The sequence below is a fragment of the Anabrus simplex genome, chromosome 2, assembly GCF_040414725.1.
Source record: "Anabrus simplex isolate iqAnaSimp1 chromosome 2, ASM4041472v1, whole genome shotgun sequence".
Lineage (NCBI taxonomy): Eukaryota > Metazoa > Arthropoda > Insecta > Orthoptera > Tettigoniidae > Anabrus > Anabrus simplex.
The window spans coordinates 309,336,843-309,358,115 of NC_090266.1; the positions used below are offsets into that span (position 1 = coordinate 309,336,843).

Genomic DNA, 21,273 nt, shown 5'->3' on the forward strand with positions numbered 1-21,273 from the left:
CTGGTAAGACCTCAACTAGAGTATGGTTCCAGTGTATGGGACCCTCATCAGAATTACTTGATTCAAGAACTGAAAAAAAATCCAAAGAAAAGCAGCTCAATTCGTTCTGGGTGACTTTCGACAAAAGAGTAGCGTTACAAAAATATTGCAAAGTTTGGGCTGGGAAGACTTGGGAGAAAGGAGACGAGCTGCTCGACTGAGTGGTATGTTCCGAGCTGTCAGTGGAGAGATGGCGTGGAATGGCATTAATAGACAAATAAGTTTGAGTGATATCTTTAAAAATATAAAAGATCGCAATATGGAGATAAAGTTGGAATTCAAGAGGACAAAGTGGGACAAATATTCGTTTATAGGAAGGGGAGTTAGGGATTGGAATAACTTACCAAGGGAGATGTTCAATAAATTTCCAAATTCTTTGCAATCATTTAAGAAAAGGCTAGAAAAACAACAGATAGGGAATCTGCCACCTGGGTGACTGCCCTAAATGCAGATCAGTAGTGACTGATTGATGATTGCATCTTTCACTGCGTTCTTCACTGCAAGAATTATCTCCCTGAAGAGGCACCATGTCTCCTCCAGTTGATTTTCTCCCATAAGTGACAATTCCAGTAGGTCTATCCTTTGTTTCACCGCTATTTAATAGGCTTGTTGGGTGGCCTCTTCTTGCAATTTATGGACCTTTATTCTTTCTTTAAGTTTCCTCATGCTAACGGTGTCTTGCTTCTTGATGTTAACATGCATTTCCGTAACTACTGGATAGTGGTCACTTCCAATCTACATAACCTCTATACGCTCTTGTATCCAGGATAAATCTCCACTGGCTCCTCTGTGCCAGGATGCAGTCGATGATAGATTTCTCATTGCTCCTGGGGACTTCTCTTGTATAGCGGTGTGCTTCTTTGTGTGGGAACATAGTATTTGTAATTACAAAATCGTTTCCTATACACATATCCAGGAGTCTTCTCCCATTATCGTTCTGGTGCGTCTCTCCGTATTTCTCCAGCAGGCCCTCCATTCACTCTGTGTTGTTTTCAACCCTGCCTTTGAGTCAATTCTGGTGCCAAACAGTTGAAGAATCACCTGTAGAAACATTATCCAAATGCAGTTTACACATTGTCTAAAAAATTTATTTAATAGATAATTTATGTGGCAAATTTATTATGGATAAAGTAAGAAGTGATGTTAAAACAAACCATGGCTTAAGTAGTAACGGCTGATGCAACAGCAGATACTGCAGAAAAAGAATAGCTTTTTACTGCCTTGTGTTTTACAATGAAAGCCAAGGGAAAAATGGTGAAATTTTTTAAGTTTTCTGTGAGAATGAGAGCACAGAATATCCCACGAATTGCTAAAGCAATTGAAAATTTCTTGGTCAGCTATAATCCTTCACCAGAATATTATGTAGGATTTAGTTTAGATAACTGTTCCACAATAACAGGCAAAGAGGATGGTTTACAAGGGATTCTAAGGGAAAAGTATTCTCGATCTTTTTTTTTCCATTCCTCAAACCGCAAACTGAATCTCATGGTGAATGACACATGAGTAATATACCAGAAATTAGGAAAACTGTTGCCATTGTAAAGGATTCAATACATATTGTTTAGCAAAGTGACTGCCCACTAATGTCGAGATCAGATGATTGGACAAATACAGGAACATTAGAATATTCTCACAAAATTTCCTTGAACTTGTCAATACATTGGGAATATTATCCATCAAGGGGAAACTACAGCACAAGGAAATCTGCCCACCAGCTGCATTCAGTAGTTGGGAAATCACTGTTGCCCTAATTGTAATAGCAAAAATACTCAGCAGTATTGGAGCCGTGTAAACAAAGAGCTTGGATTTGATCATGTTGGGAAAACATATTAGAGGAATTCTTGACGTACTCAAAAACCATAAGGATGCAGATAGATTTTCTGACAAATTGCTTCAAAATGCACAATACATTGCAGCAAAGTACAATCTGTTCCTTGACTTGTTCATAAGCAAAAACACAGGAATAATCCTCCTTCAGATTGTGACAATGAATACTGGAAACATTAACTCATTATACCATATCTGGATTCTCTTATTTCATCATTGAATATTCCATTTTTGCAAGAAAATACCACAGCTATTGCCTTAAGAGAACTTCATCTTTCACACTTGCTCAAAATGATTATCAGGGATGATATAAAAAATGCAGAACCCTTCAAAAGGTTTTATGAGTTTTGTAATATGATTGCAGAACTGGACCTGTGGTATAATTTGTTGGAGAAAAATAATTTGACTGGGGATAGATTAAAGTATAATTAAAGTACGTAATTGACTTTTCATTAAATAAACCAATAAACCAATTTTTTTCCCTGCCATGATGCAAGCATTCTCAAATTGGAGTACTATTCCATGTACAGTACTGCAGTGAACATAGAATGGTCCTTCAGTATGCTTTAAAGAGTAAAGACATGTTTTAGAAGGACTGTGGGGAGAGAAAAGGCTGACCGGATTATCTTTGGTGAGTGTGCATCAGAATATTTCTCATAGAAAATTGTGAGATGGTCGATGAAGAAGTTTTAGAAATATTTTCAGTAAACCCAATAAAATTATTTCTAGCCAATATATGAAAGTGTGTATGAGATGTACAGTAATAATAACACCATGTCACAATAAAGCAATTATATTTATAATGATTAATAAAATCAGTTTTCTCAAATCTTGAGTTTTATTTTGTCCCACCTCCCTCCCCTCAATTAACATGAGTTCCTCATCATTCTCCACCAATCCCCACCCCAGTTCAAATTCTGGGTATGCTCTGATTGATGATAATATAAACTGACACAGACTCTGGAAGGGATAAGCAGAATACCAAAGGTTAATGAAGGAGAGGCTTGTAATAGAAGGGTGAAAATTATTTGTCAAACTTGCTATTTCTAACGTTCAGCTCTGGATCTGCCTTGTTCTTCAAAATGGTCCTGTAAGCAGTCTTATGTTTTCTCAGGACAGAAAATGAGAGACATATTATATTGACAACTTTAACCATGAAACAATCATCAAATGAGCATTGTGGGAGCTGGCACATTAGGGAATAAGGAGGATAATACTGTTTTGTTTGCAGATGCATCTATGGTTGCTCATCCTTGTGGACAGAAATGTGAAAGTGAGTTTTCCAAATGGCAGATAGCAGGGTGTTTCCTGCAATGAAATTTGTAGATAGCAGGTTTATTAGAGTTGTTACTTTATCCTTTGAAAGGGAATATTATAAACTGAGATGAAAGTAGTGCTGCTATGACAGATATTAAAGGTACTAACTACCTTCTGGCTGTTGATATTGAACAGTAGTGGAGATTGTTAGGGTTGATGGACAATCATGGATTCTCAAAACCAAAAGTATATGTGTGTGTATGTGTGTACTAATAATAGGATGCCTCGATTCAATGTTCTTTGTGGTAAAAGACACAGGATATGGGACTCTCAATGGAGAAAATAATATTGCTTGATAAACAGTGTGCACGTATTATTTTGCCAATATAAATAGCCCTTTCTTTCTATATTTTAATTATCTGGTCTTATTTATGAGGATGGGTGGATCAAAGTGTTCTGGACAGAGGAGAGTCTTATACTAACTCTCCTCCAAACTTTTCTCAGGTTCAAACAAAAATCTAAACACTATTTACAGTGTGATAATTAATTAGTAGGGCCAATGACCTAGGTGTTAGGCCATTAAAACAGAAATAATCATCAGGTTGACCAAAACAAACCCACACACAAAAAATATTCCAGGAATGTGGTTATGGTCATCAATGTCCATCTAACTGTTATTGGGTTTCTTTCATTTTCGTAGAACCAATAACATCAACTGCTGTGTAACAGTGAGTCTTAAAATCCTTTAATATTTCTGTTGTGCTGTAAGCCATTGTTTTATTATTTAAAAAACCACAATTTATAAATATTAATCAAACTGCAACAATGAACAATGATCAATGTAATAAAACAGTTTGAAAATAAATGAAGAATTCCCAAGATGAAAGCTCAACAAAGGTTAAAAATAATTTGTACAAAGAGACTTGTAAGAGAACAGTAAAAGACTGAATGGAATAAATCAAGGTGTCGAAGGTGATATCTCTACCAACAGAAATATTTTTTCAAAAAAATGAATTTATACCTTGAAGTTGAATCATGGCGCCATCTGGACCAGGACTTGGATTATTATCAAGAGTTAGTGAGATAATGACTATTTGGGCCAATTCATTTTGCATGAGGACCCAATTGAAAACCAGGCCATCTGAACCCACAGAATAAAAATTCATTTCTCCATCTGTCATGTCAGGACCCCATTTCACCTACACACAAGAAAAGCATTTGTAATCATTAATGTTGAATGATATTTATTAACAGACTATTTTATAACATAATCTAATATTTTAAAAGTGGTATGTTCCATTTAGTACTAATTCAGCAAGCATGTCCTATACAATAACATGATTATTGTATTCCTGATTAAATTATGTAGATATTTCCAGTTCTTGTGTACTGGTAACACCAATCTGAAATAAACAATTTATGGAATAGTCTCTAATTTAAATGACCATCACGTGAAGTATCATCATCAAAATTGATGTTTCTACCCCTGTTACCATCACCAATGCTCTTTATCCACATGCAGCCAGGTTGTAGCTAATACGTTTTTTTAAAATTTAGGATACCAGTCTACTACATATCCATTGCCATGTCCACGGCTCCATTGCAATACTTTATTTTTTAAACTAGGTCCATCTTTGATTTCACTTGAAATTCCATTTTTCCTTAATTTATCCATTTCATATGTCCAAACCAATGAAGCCTATTTTTTCATTCTATCACTCAATTTCGCCATCTAGTGATATACAGAAATGTATGTACATTAATAAAAATACAAACTTGTACAAAATTTGAAAGCTAGAAATGTGCTGGAAGTGGTATGATTTCTAGGCATATACTAAAGGCAATGGGTTGGTATATACACCGTATCTGAAATACATGTTTGATAATTGTTTGCATGAATTAGAGTTGCTATTGTTGCCCTGGTGTAAAAAAGTAAAGGTGATAAACACAAAGCAGTTTGTTACAGGCTAGTCAGCTCCACATGTGGTGCATGTAAGCTCTGGAAAAGGACTTTTTCTTTTTTGCGATTTACAAAAATACTAACTGGTTTGATAGAAAACAGTTCGATTTAAGGAAAGGTTATTTCAGTGAGGCTCAACTTGAATGATTCCAGCAAGATATAGCAGGAGGACAATTGACTGTATTGCCATTGACCAATCCAGGGCTTTTGACAGCGTAGATTATGGACGACTGCTGGTGAAAATGAGGGTTATTAGACTAGACGAAGAAGTATTTGAATGGGTGGCTAAATTTTTTGAAAATAGAATTCAGAGAATTAAGAGTAGGCAAAGCATTTTCTGATTCTGAAATGATTAAGAAGGGGATTTCTCAATGCAGCATAGGAAAAAGTTTAAAAACTCTAGGGGAGTCACATTTGTATGTGACTGTGCAAAGGTGTTTGGGAAGGTTTTGGAGAATAGAATCAGAAATAGGGCGAATGAAATGTTAAGAGAAGAGCAGTATGGCTTCAGATCAGGAAGGCCCACAGTAGACTTTATATTCCGAGTATGACAACTGCAAGAGCATCATTATGAGTGGGGTAAAGATCTACTGATGGCCTTTTTGGACTTGGAGAAAGCATATACTCCTGTGTGCAGTAACAAGGTGTGGGAAGCCTTACAGAATAAAAGGTACATGTAACACTTAAAACTTGGCTTAAGTCCGAGATGAACTTGGTAGTCAAAGATTCGAATTTGTAGTCTCTTTCATTAAATGATATCACGTATTAACTAGAGGTATAATGAATATAATGCAATGAATGAATATATTCAGAGCAAATATTCATTATACTTCTAGTGAATAAGTTGTCAAAAAGCAGACTCTAGAAAGAGTGAAGGAGATGTACCACGGGAGTTTCAGTTGTGTGGAGGTAGGAGAGAGAACAGACTGGTCTGAGCAGAAAAAGTTAAGAGTTAATTACAAAAGTGGCAAGGGAAACCGGGGGAGAAAAAATGAAAGTGATGATGTTTGCAGATGACTTGTTAATCTAGAGAAAAAAGGAAGAGGATATCCAGGAACAGTTAAATGCATTGGAAGATGAGGCAGCACAATATGGAATGAAATTTTATGCGAAAAAGTGCTAGGTCATGATCATAAATAGAACGAATGAGAGACCTATGGGAGGGATAATGCTTGGAGGGGAACAGCTTAGGAAGGTAGAGAGTTTCAAGTACCTGGGAAGTATCATAGGGGAAATCGTAGGAAAAGATAAGGAAATAATCGTGCGTGGAAGACAAGCAGGAGCGTCCCTGAAAAGTGTCAGAAGTCTTCTTTGGAGTAAGGATGTCCATCAAAGAAACAAAAGAAGAATGTACAAGACGTACTACGTACCTATTCTGACGTATGCAGCAGAAACTTGGGCAATGAGGCAGAGAGTCGTGGCTAGGATACAGGCAAGTGAAATTAAACTTCTAAGAAGTAGGCTAGGAGAGACAAGAATGGATAAGGTGAGAAATAATGTTATTGTAATTATGTCCCACTAACTACTTTTGACGATTTTTGGAGACGCTGAGGTGCCAGAATTTTGTCGCGTAGGAGTCCTTTTACGTGCCACTAAATCTACCGACACGGTGACTCACCGACGTATTTGACCACCTTCAAATACCACCGGACAGAGCCAGGATTGAATCTGCAAATTGGGTTCAGAAGGCCAGCACCTCAACCGTCTGAACCACTCAGCTAGGCGATAAGATGAGAAATGAGAAGGTTAGAAATATATTAAAAGAAGAGCTACTACAGAACAGGATAGAGGCATCTAGACATAGATCGTATGGACACATAAAGAGAATGACAGAAGAAACGACACCCAATAGGATGCACGAAATGGAGATCACAGGAAATCAATCAATCAATCAATCAATCAATCAATCAATCAATCAATCAATCAATCAATCAATCAATCAATCAATCAATCAATCAATCAATCAATCAATCAATCAATCAATCACTACTGATCTGCATTTAGTCGCCCAGCTGGCATATTCCCTATCTGTTGTTTTCCTAGCCTTTTCTTAAATGGTTGCAAAGAAATTGGAAAATTATTGAACATCTCCCTTGGTAAGTTATTCCAATCCCTAACTCCCCTTCCTATAAACGAATATTAGCCCCAATTTGTCCTCTTGAATTCCAACGTTATCTTCATTTTGTGATCTTTTAAAGACACCACTCAAACTTATTCGTCCACTGATGTCCTCCCACGCCATCTCTCCACTGACAGCTCGGAACATACCATTCAGTCGAGCAGCCCGTCTCCTTTCTCCCAAGACTTCCCCGCCCAAACTTTGCAACATTTTTGTAACGCTACTCTTTTGTCGGAAATCACCCAGAACAAATCGAGCTGCATTTCTTTGGATTTTTCCAGTTATTGAATCAAGTAATCATATTTATGTGATTACCCCAATGAAGGTCTTTTCTTATTTTAACATCTAGGTACTTACAATGATCCCCAAAAGGAACTTTCACCCCATCAACGCAGTAATTAAAAGTGAGAGGACTTTTCCTATTTGTGAAACTCACAATCTGACTTTTAACCCTGTTTATCATCATACTATTGCCCACCGTCCATCTCACAACACTATCGAGATCACCCTGCAGCCACTCACAATCTTGTAACTTATTTATTACTCTGTACAGAATAACATCATCTGCGAAAAGCCTTATCTCTGATTCCACTTCTTTACACATATCATTGATATATATAAGAAAATATAAAGATCCAATAATACTGCCTTGAGGAATTCCCTTCTTAACTTTTACAGGGATAGATAAAGCTTCACCTACTCTAATTCTCTGAGTTCTATTTTCTAGAAATATAGCCTCCCATTCAGTCACACTTTTTTCTAGTCCAATAGCACTAATTTTTGCCAGTAGTCTTCCACGATATACCCTGTCAAATTCCATAGATAGGACAATCGCAATGCAGTCCATTTGGTCTCCTGAATCCAGGATATCTGCTATATCTTGCTGAAATCCTACAAGCTGAGCTTCGGTGGAATAACCTTTCTTAAACTCAAACTGCCTTCTTCACGCCAGTTATTAATTTCGCAAATATGTCTTATATAATAAGAAAGAATGCTTTCCCAAAGCTTACATGCAATGTGTGTCAAACTGACTGGCCTGTAATTTTCAGCTTTATATTTATCACTCTTTCCTTTATACACAGGGGCTACTATAGCAACTCTCCATTCATTTGGCATAGCTCCCTCAACCAAACAATAATCAAATAAGTATTTCAGATATGGTACTATATCCCAACCCATTGCCTTTAGTATATCACCAAAAATCTTTTCAATTCCAGCTGCTTTTCTAGTTTTCAACTTCTGTATCTTACTGTAAATGTCATTGTTATCATAGGTAAATTTGAATACTTCTTTAGTATTAGTCACCTCCCCTATCTGGACATTATCCTTGTAACCAACAATCTTTACAAACTGCTGACTGAATATTTCTGCCTTTTGAAGATCCTCGCCTACACACTCCCCTTGTTCATTAATGATTGCTGGAATGTCCTTCTTTGAACCTTTCTGCTTTAAAGTACCTATGCATACCCTTCCATTTTTCACTAAAATTTGTATGACCACTAATTATGCTTGCCATCATGTTATCCTTAGCTGCCTTCTTTGCTAGATTCAATTTCCTAGTAAGTTCCTTCAATTTCTGCTTACTTCCATAACCATTTCTAACTCTATTTCGTTCCATCCTGCACCTCCTTCTTAGTATCTCTACTTCTCTGTTATAATATAGTGGATCTTTACCATTCCTTACCACCTTTAAAAGTACAAACCTATTTTCACATTCCTCGACAATTGCTTTAAACCCATCCCAGAGTCTGTTTACAATTTTTTTTACCATTATCCAGCGATCGTTGTTACTTTTTAAAAACTCCCTGATGCCTGTTTTATCAGCCATATGGTACTGTCTAATAGTCCTAATTGTAATACCTTCCTTTCCTTCACATTTATTTTTAACAACAAAAACAGCTTCGTGATCACTAATACCATCTATTACTTCGGTTTCTCTATAGAGCTCATCTGGTTTTATCAGCACCACATCCAAAATATTCTTCCCTCTAGTTGGTTCCATCACTTTCTGAATCAGCTGCCCTGCCCATAGCCATTTGTTGTTCATGCTTCCTGTCGTTCGCATTTCCTTTCCAATTGACATTTGGTAAATAGAGATCAGGGGCTATTATCACATTCCTTTCCATATAATTTCCAACATAGCTGATTATCTTATGAAATAATTCTGAATCAGCGTCAGCGCTACCCTTTCCCGGCCTGTACACTCCAAAGTTATCAAGTTGCCTATTATCTTTAGAGATTAGCATTACACCCAGAATTTCATGTTTTTCATCCTTAACTTTTTTATAGCTTACAAATTCTTCTCTCACCAGAATGAACAGGAAGACCAAGCGACAGGTTGATACATGGAGTGGAAGATTGTGTGCATAGAAGTGGAGAGGACTGCACAAGAGTAAAGAGGGAGAATAAGTGGGAAGACAAGAGGAGATGGAGAGGCTTATGTTTCAAGCTGACCTGGCCAACAGCTGGAAACTGCATATGATGATGTATTATATGAACAGAGAACTGGAATTGCAGCTAAGGCTCTTTGCGAATGATATTATACTCTATAAAGTAATAACAAAGTTACAGGGTTGTGAGCAAATGCGATAGGACCTTGACAAAGTTGTAGGATACACAGCGGGCAATGCTATGATGCAAAATGTGAAGGTCAGGTTGTATGCTTCACAAAGAATCTTTTCAGTTTTAATTACTGTGTTTGTGGAGTGAGAGTACATCATGGGGGATCACTGTAAGTACCTAGGTTGTACAATAAGAGAAGATCTTCATTGGGATAATCATATGAACGAGGTTGTAAAAAAGTTACAGATATCTTCATACGGTTGCGTGGGTATTTAGGGGGTGTAGTAACGATGTAAATAAGACGACATAAAAAACTCACTGGTAAGACCCCAATATTGTTTACATACTGAAGCGACCGTCAGCCATGTCACAGCCCATTCGGTATTACCGGTACCTGAAAGGGGTGACTGAACCAGCTCGGGGAACCTGCCAGTGCGCCGCGGACCTTCATCTATTGTTCACTTCATCTAGTTTCTCCACACGATTTCTGGAAGATACGACGGGAAAGTTCCATCTCCATCCATACCACGAATATTCTAGCAACCCATCGTCGAGGAGTAAATACAAGGCCGCTAAGAGCGAGTGTGTATCGGAGTGTCAAGCAAATAGCTGGACTGCAGACGACGTGCGGAACGGAAACTGTACTTTGTGTTTGTCTAGTTCTGTGAACTGATTATCGTTATGGGTCAGCGTGGGAAGCCGTTATCGTGAGTGTGAGGGTAAATTGACCTGTGCTAATAATGGCTGTTGAGAGTATCGTCCTGCTGTTGAATACTGTTGAGCTGTCGGTTGGTTGTTCAGTGCATGTGAATGTGTGAATTACTGGACTTTCGCTGTAGTCGAACTAACGAATAGTCATCGTGTCTTGTATAGCCCGTAGCGCTGTGTTCAAATCCAGCTGTCGATACACAGCTGCTGTACGAGGTAACTGGACTTGGGAAGTGAAAGTAAGGATTATAGCCATCCCCAGGTATAGCAACGGGCCGGAGCGCCTACTTTGCCATAAGGAGGAGAGTCCTGTAAATAGGCAGTAATTAGTAAATGTGGCCATTTATGGTTGATTGGAATTGTGTGCGTGTATATACATATATATACATATATATATATATATATATATATGTGTGTGTGTGTGTGTGTGTGTGTTTGTGTGTACATCTATTGGGTCATCCTGAAATAAATTAGAGTATAAATTAGGCGGAGTTTTATTCGTAACAAACTGATATGAGAAGTTAGAACAGACCTCATGTATGATACATCATTGTAATCAGCGTGAATCAGCGGACCAGATACTACAGGTTTCGACCTCCGTCGGGATAATTCTAGAACACCGATGTATCGTGAACACACACAAATCTTTGAATTTTCACCTTTTTTTAATTGCTGCATGCCAGTTGATACCAGAGGCCAGACGAAAATCGAGGCTCAGTTAAATGCGCTCTTCGAGATGATAAAGGAGATGAAAGAAGACCAGAAAACGACGGAGAATAAGATAGAAGGCCAGAAGAAGGTAGAAGACGGAAGGAGAAGGATTGAGGAGAGTCATCGTGAGATAAAGTACATTTTGCAGGCAGAAATAACTAAAGTGAAAGACGAACTGCAAGAAAAGATGAAAACGGTTTAAAGGGAAATTGAAAAGATAGGGGCGCTTGAAGAGAAAATAGCTTCGGTTGATCCAAAGTTCAACGCTATTTGCGAGGACCTGAAGCGAGAACTCGCCCAGCTAGGCGCTAACGTACGAGATGGGACCTATGTGGAAGAGCCATCGTCTGCACTACCGAGTTCTACAAAGGTGACACCACCAACGTTCGACGAGAAGGTACCATGGAATACGTACCTGCGGCATTTCGAGGCGGCCTGTTCTGCTAATCGCTTGAGTGAAGGAGGCAACGCTACAGCCCTCTCCGTGGCTCTGAGAGGGGAAGCCCTCAGTGTACTACGTTCGTTACCAGAAGACGCTCAGACAAACTACACCACGCTATTAGCCCACATGGAAGCCCGTTACGAAGATCGCCACCTCCAACAGGCCTACCAAACACAGCTTCGAACCAGAACTCAGAAGAATACGGAAACACTCCAAGAATTCGAGACGGATGTCGCTCTTCTCATCCACCTGGCCAACGCGTCAGCCCCAGAAGAGTTCCTCGAACAGCTGGGTAGGCAGATATTCATAGGTGGATTACGTGAGCCGGATACTCAACAGGCCCTTCACCTCGCCTGTCACATGACCCTAGGAGACGCTTTCGGCCACGCGTTGGAGTTCGAGGCCGCGAAAGAGGCATCGAGACTACAAACTACGGTGCGTCACCGGAAAGTGGACGAAACTCCGCAGTCCCTGACCGATTTCCTCGAAGCCTTGGGAAGGTTCTATGAAGCCAAACGGAACCCAGTGCACAAGACAACAAAAAAACGCTCGAGCCATCGAGTATCTCGAAGAACTGTCCCCTGTTGGAATTGTTGTACCAAGGACCAGATAAGCCGCAATTTCGAAGACCGCTGAAGATGGCAACTTTCCTATGACGTCACGACCGGTCAGGGAAATGACTATTAGCCGGCCTTATGGGGCGAAGGTTGGCCCAGGACAGTCGTCAAGCCGCAGCATCCAACGTCCGAGTAACGAGACTGCGATCAGATGGTGGTAATCTAATGGCGGACGGACTCGTCGATGGGATAGCGCGGAGCATGCTGATTGACACTGGAGCAACGAGAATCATCGTCAAGCCAACGGTCACATGGCCGTGGAAAATTCGACCCCTGACGGTGAACTTTAGTCTGGCTACTTCCACTGGAGAGACGACGCCTGTCCACGGGGAGACAGTGATGGAATTCTCCGTAGGGTGGCGGACAGTGAAGCACCGGGTCCTTGTGGCAGACATCGTGGACGAGGCAATCATTGGACTCGACTTTTTCAACGAATATAAAATCATCCTGGATATGAGTGCCAACACGCATCGGTGTGCGGATGAAGGAATTGTCATGCGACCAGCGTGGGAAGGCACTGCTTTACGCCAGGTTAAGCTGCGGGAGGTCCTAAACATCGCAGCAAGGACCGAGTTGGACGTGGCTATGTATGTGGATGAAGCTGCTGGAGGTTTGACGGTCATTGTGGAGCCGGAATATCAGAACGTTCAAACAAAGGGATTACTGATCGCCAAAACCTTGATCAATACCTCTCATCAGTCTTACGTTCGACTGTCCAACTTGAATGATTATGACATCGCCACCCACCAAGGCACAACACTTTCAGTTTGCGATCCCGTTGTATGGATTGCCTGCTGCAAAGCCATCGAGTCGGATCGGCCACTGCAAGCAGACACAGAAGTAACAGCAGGACGGAACATGCCAGAGGCCATGCAGAAGGTGTATGAAAAATCCACTGACAACCTAGAACACGGGCAACGAAAGAAGCCGGAAGACCTACTGCTGGAGTATCAAGATGTCTTCTCCCTGGAAATCAACGATTTCGGCCGGACGAAACTCATACAACATCGGATTGATGTGGGTGGCAACGCTCCGATGATGGCTCCGTTTTGACGAGTTCCGCTCGCGAAACAGCATGAAGTAGACCAGATGATCGGAGAAATGAAATAACAGAAAGTAATAGAACTCTCGGAAAGCTCTTGGAGCTCCTCGATAGTATTGGTGAAGAAGATGGGCGGCTGTACTTGATTCTGTGTCGACTAGAGAAGAGTGAATGTAGAAAGACAGCTACACGCTACCACGGATTGACGACACTCTGGATACGATACCAGGGTTGAAGGGGTTCCCTAAGCTGGATCTGAAGAGTGGTTACTGGCAAGTTGAGATTCATCCTGAAGACCGAGAGAAGACTGCATTTTTGGTTGGACATGGTCTCTGGCAGTTCAAAGTAATGACTGCCTTTGGGGTTTGCAACGCCCCAGCAAATTTGAAAGGCTGATGGAGACTGAGCAGAGAGGGCTGCACTGGGAGACGTGCCTGATTTGCCTGGATAACGTCATCGTTCCTGGAAACACCTTAGACGAGCACAGTAAGAATTTGTGGGAGATTCTTGGAAAATTGAGAGCAGCCCGGATGAAGTTGAGTCCTTCCTTCAGGAAGGAAATACAGCATCTCAGTCATATCGTCACGGAGGAAGGAATCCGAACGGATCCAGAGAAAACAATGACGGTGAGGGAGTGGCCAGCTCCTAAGGACAATTCCCAACTTCAAAGCTTCCTGGGCCTCTGTACATACTACCGCCGATTCGTCAGGGGATTTGCCACAATTGCCAAGCCGTTGCATCGCTTTATGGAGATTGTCAAACGGTTCATCTGGACGCAGGAATGCCAAAAAGCTTTTGAACACCTGAGGTAAGCATTGGGTACAGCACCGGTATTGGCTTATCCCCAGATCTGGGGTGAAATTTGTGCTCCACACGGACGTCAGCATATTTGATATTGGGGGCGTCCTGTCTCAGGTCGTGGACAACGAAGACAGGGTAGTGGCATACTTAGTAAGGCCCAATATTAACAGGAAATACATTACTGCATCACACGGAAAGAGCTGCTGGCCATTGTGAAGACCATCGAGCATTTCCATAAGTACCTGTATGGCCAAGAATTCCTTATCAGGACTGACCATGCATCGCTTAGGTGGCTTCTACATTTCAATAACCTTGAAGGAGAGCTCGCACGATGCTGAAGAAACTGCAGCAATACAACTATGTGATCGAACACCGCAAAGTAACCTATATTCCAACGCCGACTCCCTGTCCCAAAGGCCTTATCCAGAAGACTGCAAGTTCTGCTCCAAAAGGGAAGGTGAATACGTCATTTCCTGCCGAAGGATCACCGTGGAGTTCGAGGGAAGCTGAAGTCGCGACGCCTGGATTAATGCGCAGAGAGATGAGGAGGACATCAGACTGCTGGCCGAGTGGAGGATCGCCCGCGTTCCAAGGCTTGGATGAATAAATGTCAGTAACCCCAGCCCCAAAAATAAGTCGTACTTCTTGCAATGGGACTCGCTGGTGACAAGAGATGGATTGCTAAAGCGTGGCTGGGAAGTCAGCAACGGGAAGACTCTCTGGGCGCAGGTGCTTCAGCGGAATGCCTGAAGGAAGTTCATGGTGGAGCTTTGGGTGGGCACCTCTGAATCGATAATAATAATAATAATGGCGTATGGCCCCCGGAGAGGCCTGGTGCGTGTCATTTTCCCGTAGACGGCCTATTAGGTGACATGTGGAGATGAGGTCCCTACCTAGGATGATTTCTAATGCTGAATACGCCACATACACACAGCCCACAAACCACTGGAATTAACGAATTATGGGTAAAATGCACGACACAGCCGGGAATCAAACCCGGGACCACCTGAACCGAAGGCCAGTACGCTGACCATTCAGCCAACGAGTCGGACCTCGTAAAGGTCCGAGAGAGGTTCTAATGGCTGGGTGCCGATCAGACGTGAAAGACTTCTACACTAAATGCAACGAGAATGCTGCCAGCAAAGGACCAACCCGGAGATGTAGAGGTCGAATGAAGATTTACAACGTGGGCGCGCCCCTCGAGAGAGATGGACAATAGGCAATGGTATGATGATAAACGGGGTTAAAAGTCAGGTTGTGAGTTTCAAAAATGGAAAAGTCTCAGTTTTAATTACTGCGTTGATGCGGCGAAAGTTCCTTTTTGGGAACACTGTAAGGACCTAGGTGTTATAATGAGGAATGATCTTCATTAGGGTTATCACATAAATGGGATTGTAAATAAAGGGTACAGACCTCTGCACATTGTTATAAGGGTGTTTAGAAGTTGTAGTAAGGATGTAAAGGAGAGGGCACATAAGTATCTGGTAAGACCCCAAATAAGGTACGTTTCCAGTGTGTGGGACCCTCACCAGGATTACTTGATTCGAGAACTGGAACAAATTCAAAGAAAAGCAGCTCGATTTGTTCTGGGTGATTTCCGATAAAAAATGTAGCTTTACAAAAATATTGCAAAGTTTGGACTTGGAAGATTTGGGAGAAAGGAGACGAGCTGCTCGACTAAGTAGTATGTTCGCAGCTGTCGGTGGAGAGATGGCGTGGAATGACATCAGTAGACGAATAAGTTTGAGTGGTGTCTTTGAAAGTAGGAAAGATCGCAATATAAAGATAAAGTTGGAATTCAAGGTGACAAATTGGGGCAAATATTCGTTTATAGGAAGGGTAGTTAGGGACTGGAATAACTTATCAATGGAAATGTTCAATACATTTCCAATTTCTTTGAAATCATTTAAAAAAGGCTAGGGAAACAACAGATAGGGAATCTGCCACCTGGGCGACTGCCCAAAATGTAGATCAGTAGTGTCTGATTGATCGGGGGAGTGGCAATTGATATGGCCGGACCATTCGCTGCCGGTGACGCGGGAAGTCATTGTATACTCGTCGTTACTATTTTACATAGTGGCCAGAGGCGTATGCGCTTCCGAACCGGGAGGCAACTACGGTGGCGGAAACCCTCATGAACGAGTTCGTCAGTAGATACGGCGTACCATTAGAGCTGCATTCCGATCAGGGACGGAACTTCGAGTCAGCGGTCTTCCAAAGTCTGTCCCGTTTGTTGAGTGTCCGGAAGATCAGGACCACGCTTTTACATCACCAATCGGAAGGAATGGTGGAACGATTTAATAGGAATCTCGAGATCACCTGCGAATAGTCGTCCACGAATACCAGTGGGACTCGGATTGTCGCCTTCCCCTGTTCCTCTCGGCGTGACTCTCTACAGTGCACGGGCTCACTGGATGCACACCAGCAGGGACGCTGTTTGGGAGAGAACTGCGCCTCCCGCTTGATTAAGCGTTTGGCCGGCCCGAGTATTATCCTGCCCCTACTCACCAGTTCTAGAGGATGTACACGCCGCTGTCCGGAAGAGATTGAGAATAGAGAGTGACCAAATGAAGGCGCGATATGACTAACGAGCGAGCACTACCGGATATCCTGAAGAAGACCTGGTATGGTTGTATAACCTGATAAGGAATAGAGGCTTGTCCCCAAAACTCCAGTCGGCGTGGGCAGGCCCTTAAATAAATGACGTCGTCTAGCGCATACGACGCGGCCCGAGAAGCTAGATGAAGTTGGTGCATCTGGACAGATCGGCGCCTTACCGGGAAGCAGCCGAAGAATGTAATTGATCGGGACGATCAGCTTTTGAAGGGGGGAATGTTGCGTGCTCAAGACACCGTCAACCTTGTCACAGCCCATTCGAGGTTACCTGAAAGCGAGGACTAAGCCAATTCGGGGAATCTCCCAGCGTGCACGAGAACATGCCGCGGCCCTTCCCCTATTGTTCCCTTCATCTAGTTTCTCCACGCAATTTCTGGGAGATACGACGGGAAAGTTCCATCTCCAGCTGAGCCCAGAATATTCTAGCAACCCATCATCATGGTAGAGCTGCGAGCAAGTTTGAGTGTGTGTCGGAGTGTCAAGCGAATAGCTGGACTACAGACGACGTGCGGAGCGGAAGATTGTACCGTGTGTTTGTGTATTTCTGTGTACTGAGGATCGCCGTGAGTCAGCGAGGGAAGACGCTATCGTGAGAGTGCGGGTGAATGGACCTGTGTTAATATTGGCTGTTGCGAGTATCGTCCTGCTGTTGGAAACTGTTGAGCTGTTGCTGTTTGGTTGTTCACTGCATGTGACGTGCGAATTACTGGACTGTCGCTGGAGTCGAACCAACGAATAGTCATAGTGGCTTGTGTAGCCCGTAGCCCTGTGTTCAAATCCAGCGATCTACACACAGCTGCTGTACGAGGTGACTGGACTTGGGGAAGTGAAAGTAAGGATTATAGCCGTCTCCATATATAGCAACGGGCCGGAGCACCTGCTGTGCCATAAGAAAGTATAATGGCGTGTGGCCTCCGGAGAGGCCTGGTGCAGGTCTTTCGAGGTGACACCCGTAGGCGACTTGTGCGTCGTGATGAGGATGAAATGATGATGAAGACGGCACATACACCCAGTCCCCGTGCCAGGGTAATTAACCAATTATGGTTGAAATTCCCGATCCTGCCGGGAATCGAACACGGGAGCCCTATGACCAAAGGCCAGCACGCTAACCGTTTATCCATGGAGCCGGACGCCATAAAGAAGTGAGACTTGTAAATAGACAGTAATTAGTAAATGTGGCCTTTCATGGTTGATTAGAATCGTGTGTGTATATATGTGTGTGTGTACTTTTATTGGGTCATCCTGAAATAAATTAGAGTAATAAATCAGACGGAGTTTTATTCGTAACTGTATTGTTCCAATATACCAGATCCTCACCAGGATTACTTGATTCAGTAACTGAAAAAGTTCCTGAAGAGAACAGCAAGATTTGTTCTGTGTGATTTCTGACCAAAGAATAATATTTCAAAAATGTCGCACACTTTTGACTAGGGAGACTTGGGACTAAGGGGATTGTCTGCTTGACTAAGCAGAATGTTCAGAGCTGTCAGGTGAGTGATGGCACGGAATGACGTTGGTAAACAAATAAGCTTCAATGGAGATTTTCAAATGTAGAAATGTAGGAATTCAGTAAGACAAATTGGGACAAATATTCATTTATAGGGAGAGGAATTAGGGATTGGAATAATTTACCAAGGATATTTGATAAAATTCCTAATTCTTTGAAATCAGCCGTAAATTCAGATTAGTGGCGATTGATCGATGTATTGTTATTGTTTCATGTGTCAGTCTGTCTCTCCTAGTCTTCTATTATAAACTTATCAAAAAATGCCATTTCTGCTGTCCGCCTTTTTTTTTATTGGCCAGGTCTCAGCAGCAAATCTCATAATAGGCATATAATATGCCTTGTATGTTGTTTCTATAGTATTCATTGGTATATCCTTGTTCCTCGTTGGAATTAATTAATAAAGTTATATATACATATATAAATTCCATACTCTAGGATAGAAAAAAAAAAGTTGTGGCTTCCTGCTGATTTCCATTCATTCACTTCCTATGTTGAAGTTCACCACAACTTTAATATCTTTATCACCAATTTCCTTTTCCTTGTTCCTTCTTGGTCCATTTCCTTCTCTCTTTCTTCTCTTGTTATCACAATAATTGTCTTCCTTTTCCCTCATTCCCTATTCGTCAGTATTCCCATTTCCATGGAAATGAAGTGAATATTTTAGTACATTTGTATCTCATAGGAAAAGAACTGTTGCTGTACATATCATATATTAGTTTTTAAAATTGAAAAAATTGAAGTAAAGGAGAGGGCATAGAAGTCTCTGGTTCATTCATATCCTAAAGGCAAGGCCTCGACGCTGCAACCACATTTGTCTCTCCTCTGCTGACTGTTTCAGGTCAACAAGTCCCTGCTAAGACCCCAAAATAGAGTACGGTTCCAGTGTATGGGAACCTCACCAATTTTACTTGATTCAAGAACTGGAAAAAATCAAAAGAAACGCAGCTCGATTTCTTTTGGGTGATTTCCGACAAAAGAGTAGCGTTACAGAAATGTTGCAAAGTTTGGGCTGGGAAGACTAAGTGGTACGTTCCGAGCTGTCATTAGAGAGATGGCGTGGAAAGACATTAGTAGACAAACGAAAACGTCCTTAAAAGTAGGAAAGATCACAATTGGAATTCAAGAGGACAAACTGGGGCAAATATTTGTTCATAGGAAGGGTAGTTAGGGATTGGAATAACTTACCAATGGAGATGTTCAATAAATTTCCAATGTCATTGAAATCATTCAGGAAAAGGCTAGGAAAACAACAGATAGGGAATGTACCACCTGGGCGACTACCCTAAATGCAGATCAGTAGTGACTGAGTGATTCAACTTAACTTGTGAATGCGTTTCTGTGAGGGTCTGTTGGATCAAAGCTGGGGATTTATTATTGACTCTGAACTCCCTGTGAATTTTTACAAGAGTCTCAGGGCCTTTTGAATCATAGGCCTTCTTGAAATACACAAAGGTCATAATAATATTTTCATGCCTTATTGTCCTAATGTTGGTCAATGATTTGAGGATGACATTTCTTCTGACCTTAAAAGTCCCTTTCAGAACTCTGTCTGGTATATCCCCAATTGTTTATCAAGGTGGGCCTCCACCCTAGTTTGAAGTTATTTCCACAATATCACTGTAGTTACTGACAAACTTTCTATCACCCTATTTATGCAAGGAAGGGTGAATCAGAGCATTCTTCCATTACTTTTGGATTTCTTCTATTGAGCAAAATGTCCTTCAATTTTTTAACCACATTTTTGGTACTTCTCCATGATTCCTTGATTGATCTTGAACGTGGGCGTCTTCAATCCTTTGATTTGAAATGTTTTTATTTATTTTTGGTGGTATTGGGTATGGGATGGGTTTAAAGCAATTGCTGAGGAATGCGAAAATAGGATTGTACCGGTACCTTTAAAGGTGATAAGGAATGGTAAAGATCTACTATATTATAACAGAGAAGTAAAGAGACTAAGAAGGAGGTGCAGGTCGGAAAGAAACAGAGTTAGAATAATGGCTGTGGAGGTAAGGAGAAATTGAAGGAACTTACTCGGAAATTGAATCTAGCAAGGAAGTCAGCTAAGGATAACATAATGGCAAGCATAATTGGTGGACATATAAATTTTAGTGAAAAATGGAAGATTATGTATAGGTACTTTAAGGCAGAAACAGGTTCCAAGAAGGACATTCCAGGAATCATTAACGAACAAGGGGAGTGTGTATACGAGGATCTTCAAAAGGCAGAATTATTCAGTCAGCAGTCTGTAAAGATTGTTGGTTACAAGGATAATGTCCAGATAGAGGAGGTGACTAATACTAAAGAAGTATTAAAATTTACGTATGACAGCAATGACATTTACAGTAAGATACAAAAGTTGAAAACTAGAAAAGCAACTGGAATTTATAAGATATCTGGGTATATATGGTACTAAAGATAATGGGTTGGGATATAGTATCATATCTGAAGTACTCATTTGATTATTGTTTGGTTGAAGGAGCTATACCAAATGAATGGAGAGTTGCTATAGTAGTCGCTGTATTTAAAGGAAAGGTCGATGGACATAAGGCTGAAAATTACAGGCCAGTCAGTTTGACACACATTGCATGTAAGCTTTGGGAAAGCATTCTTTCTGATTATATAAGACATGTTTGCAAAATCAATAACTGTTTGGTAGGAGGCAGTTTGGGTTTAGGAAAGGTTATTCCACTGAAGCCCAACTTGTAGGATTCCAGACAGATATAGTAGATACCCTGGATTCATGAGGTCAATTGGACTGTATTGCGATTGACCTGTCTAAGGCATTTGATAGGGTAGATCATGAGACACTAATGGCAAAAATGAGTGCAATTAGACTTGACAAAAGAGTGACTGAATGGATAGCTCTGTTTCCAGAAAAGAGAACTCAGAGATTTAGAGTAGGTAGGTGAAGCTTTATCTGTCCCTGCAATAATTAAAAGGGTAATTCCTCAAGGCAGTATTATTGGACCTTTATGTTTTCTTATATATATCAATGATATGTGTAAAGAAGTGAAATCAGTGATAAGGCTTTTTGCAGATTATGTTATTCTGTACAGAGTAATAAA

At 41.2% G+C, this 21,273-nt stretch overlaps 1 protein-coding gene across 1 annotated transcript in view; it reads right to left on the minus strand.

Annotated features, from left to right (window-relative positions):
* Positions 1-21,273, minus strand: part of LOC136863521 (dynein intermediate chain 2, ciliary-like) — a 234,239-nt gene that overhangs the window by 54,491 nt on the left and 158,475 nt on the right. Inside the window, exon 8 of the mRNA XM_068225982.1 lies at positions 4,145-4,322. Coding sequence (XP_068082083.1) covers positions 4,145-4,322 — 178 coding nt within the window. The remainder of the gene's footprint in view (positions 1-4,144; positions 4,323-21,273) is intronic.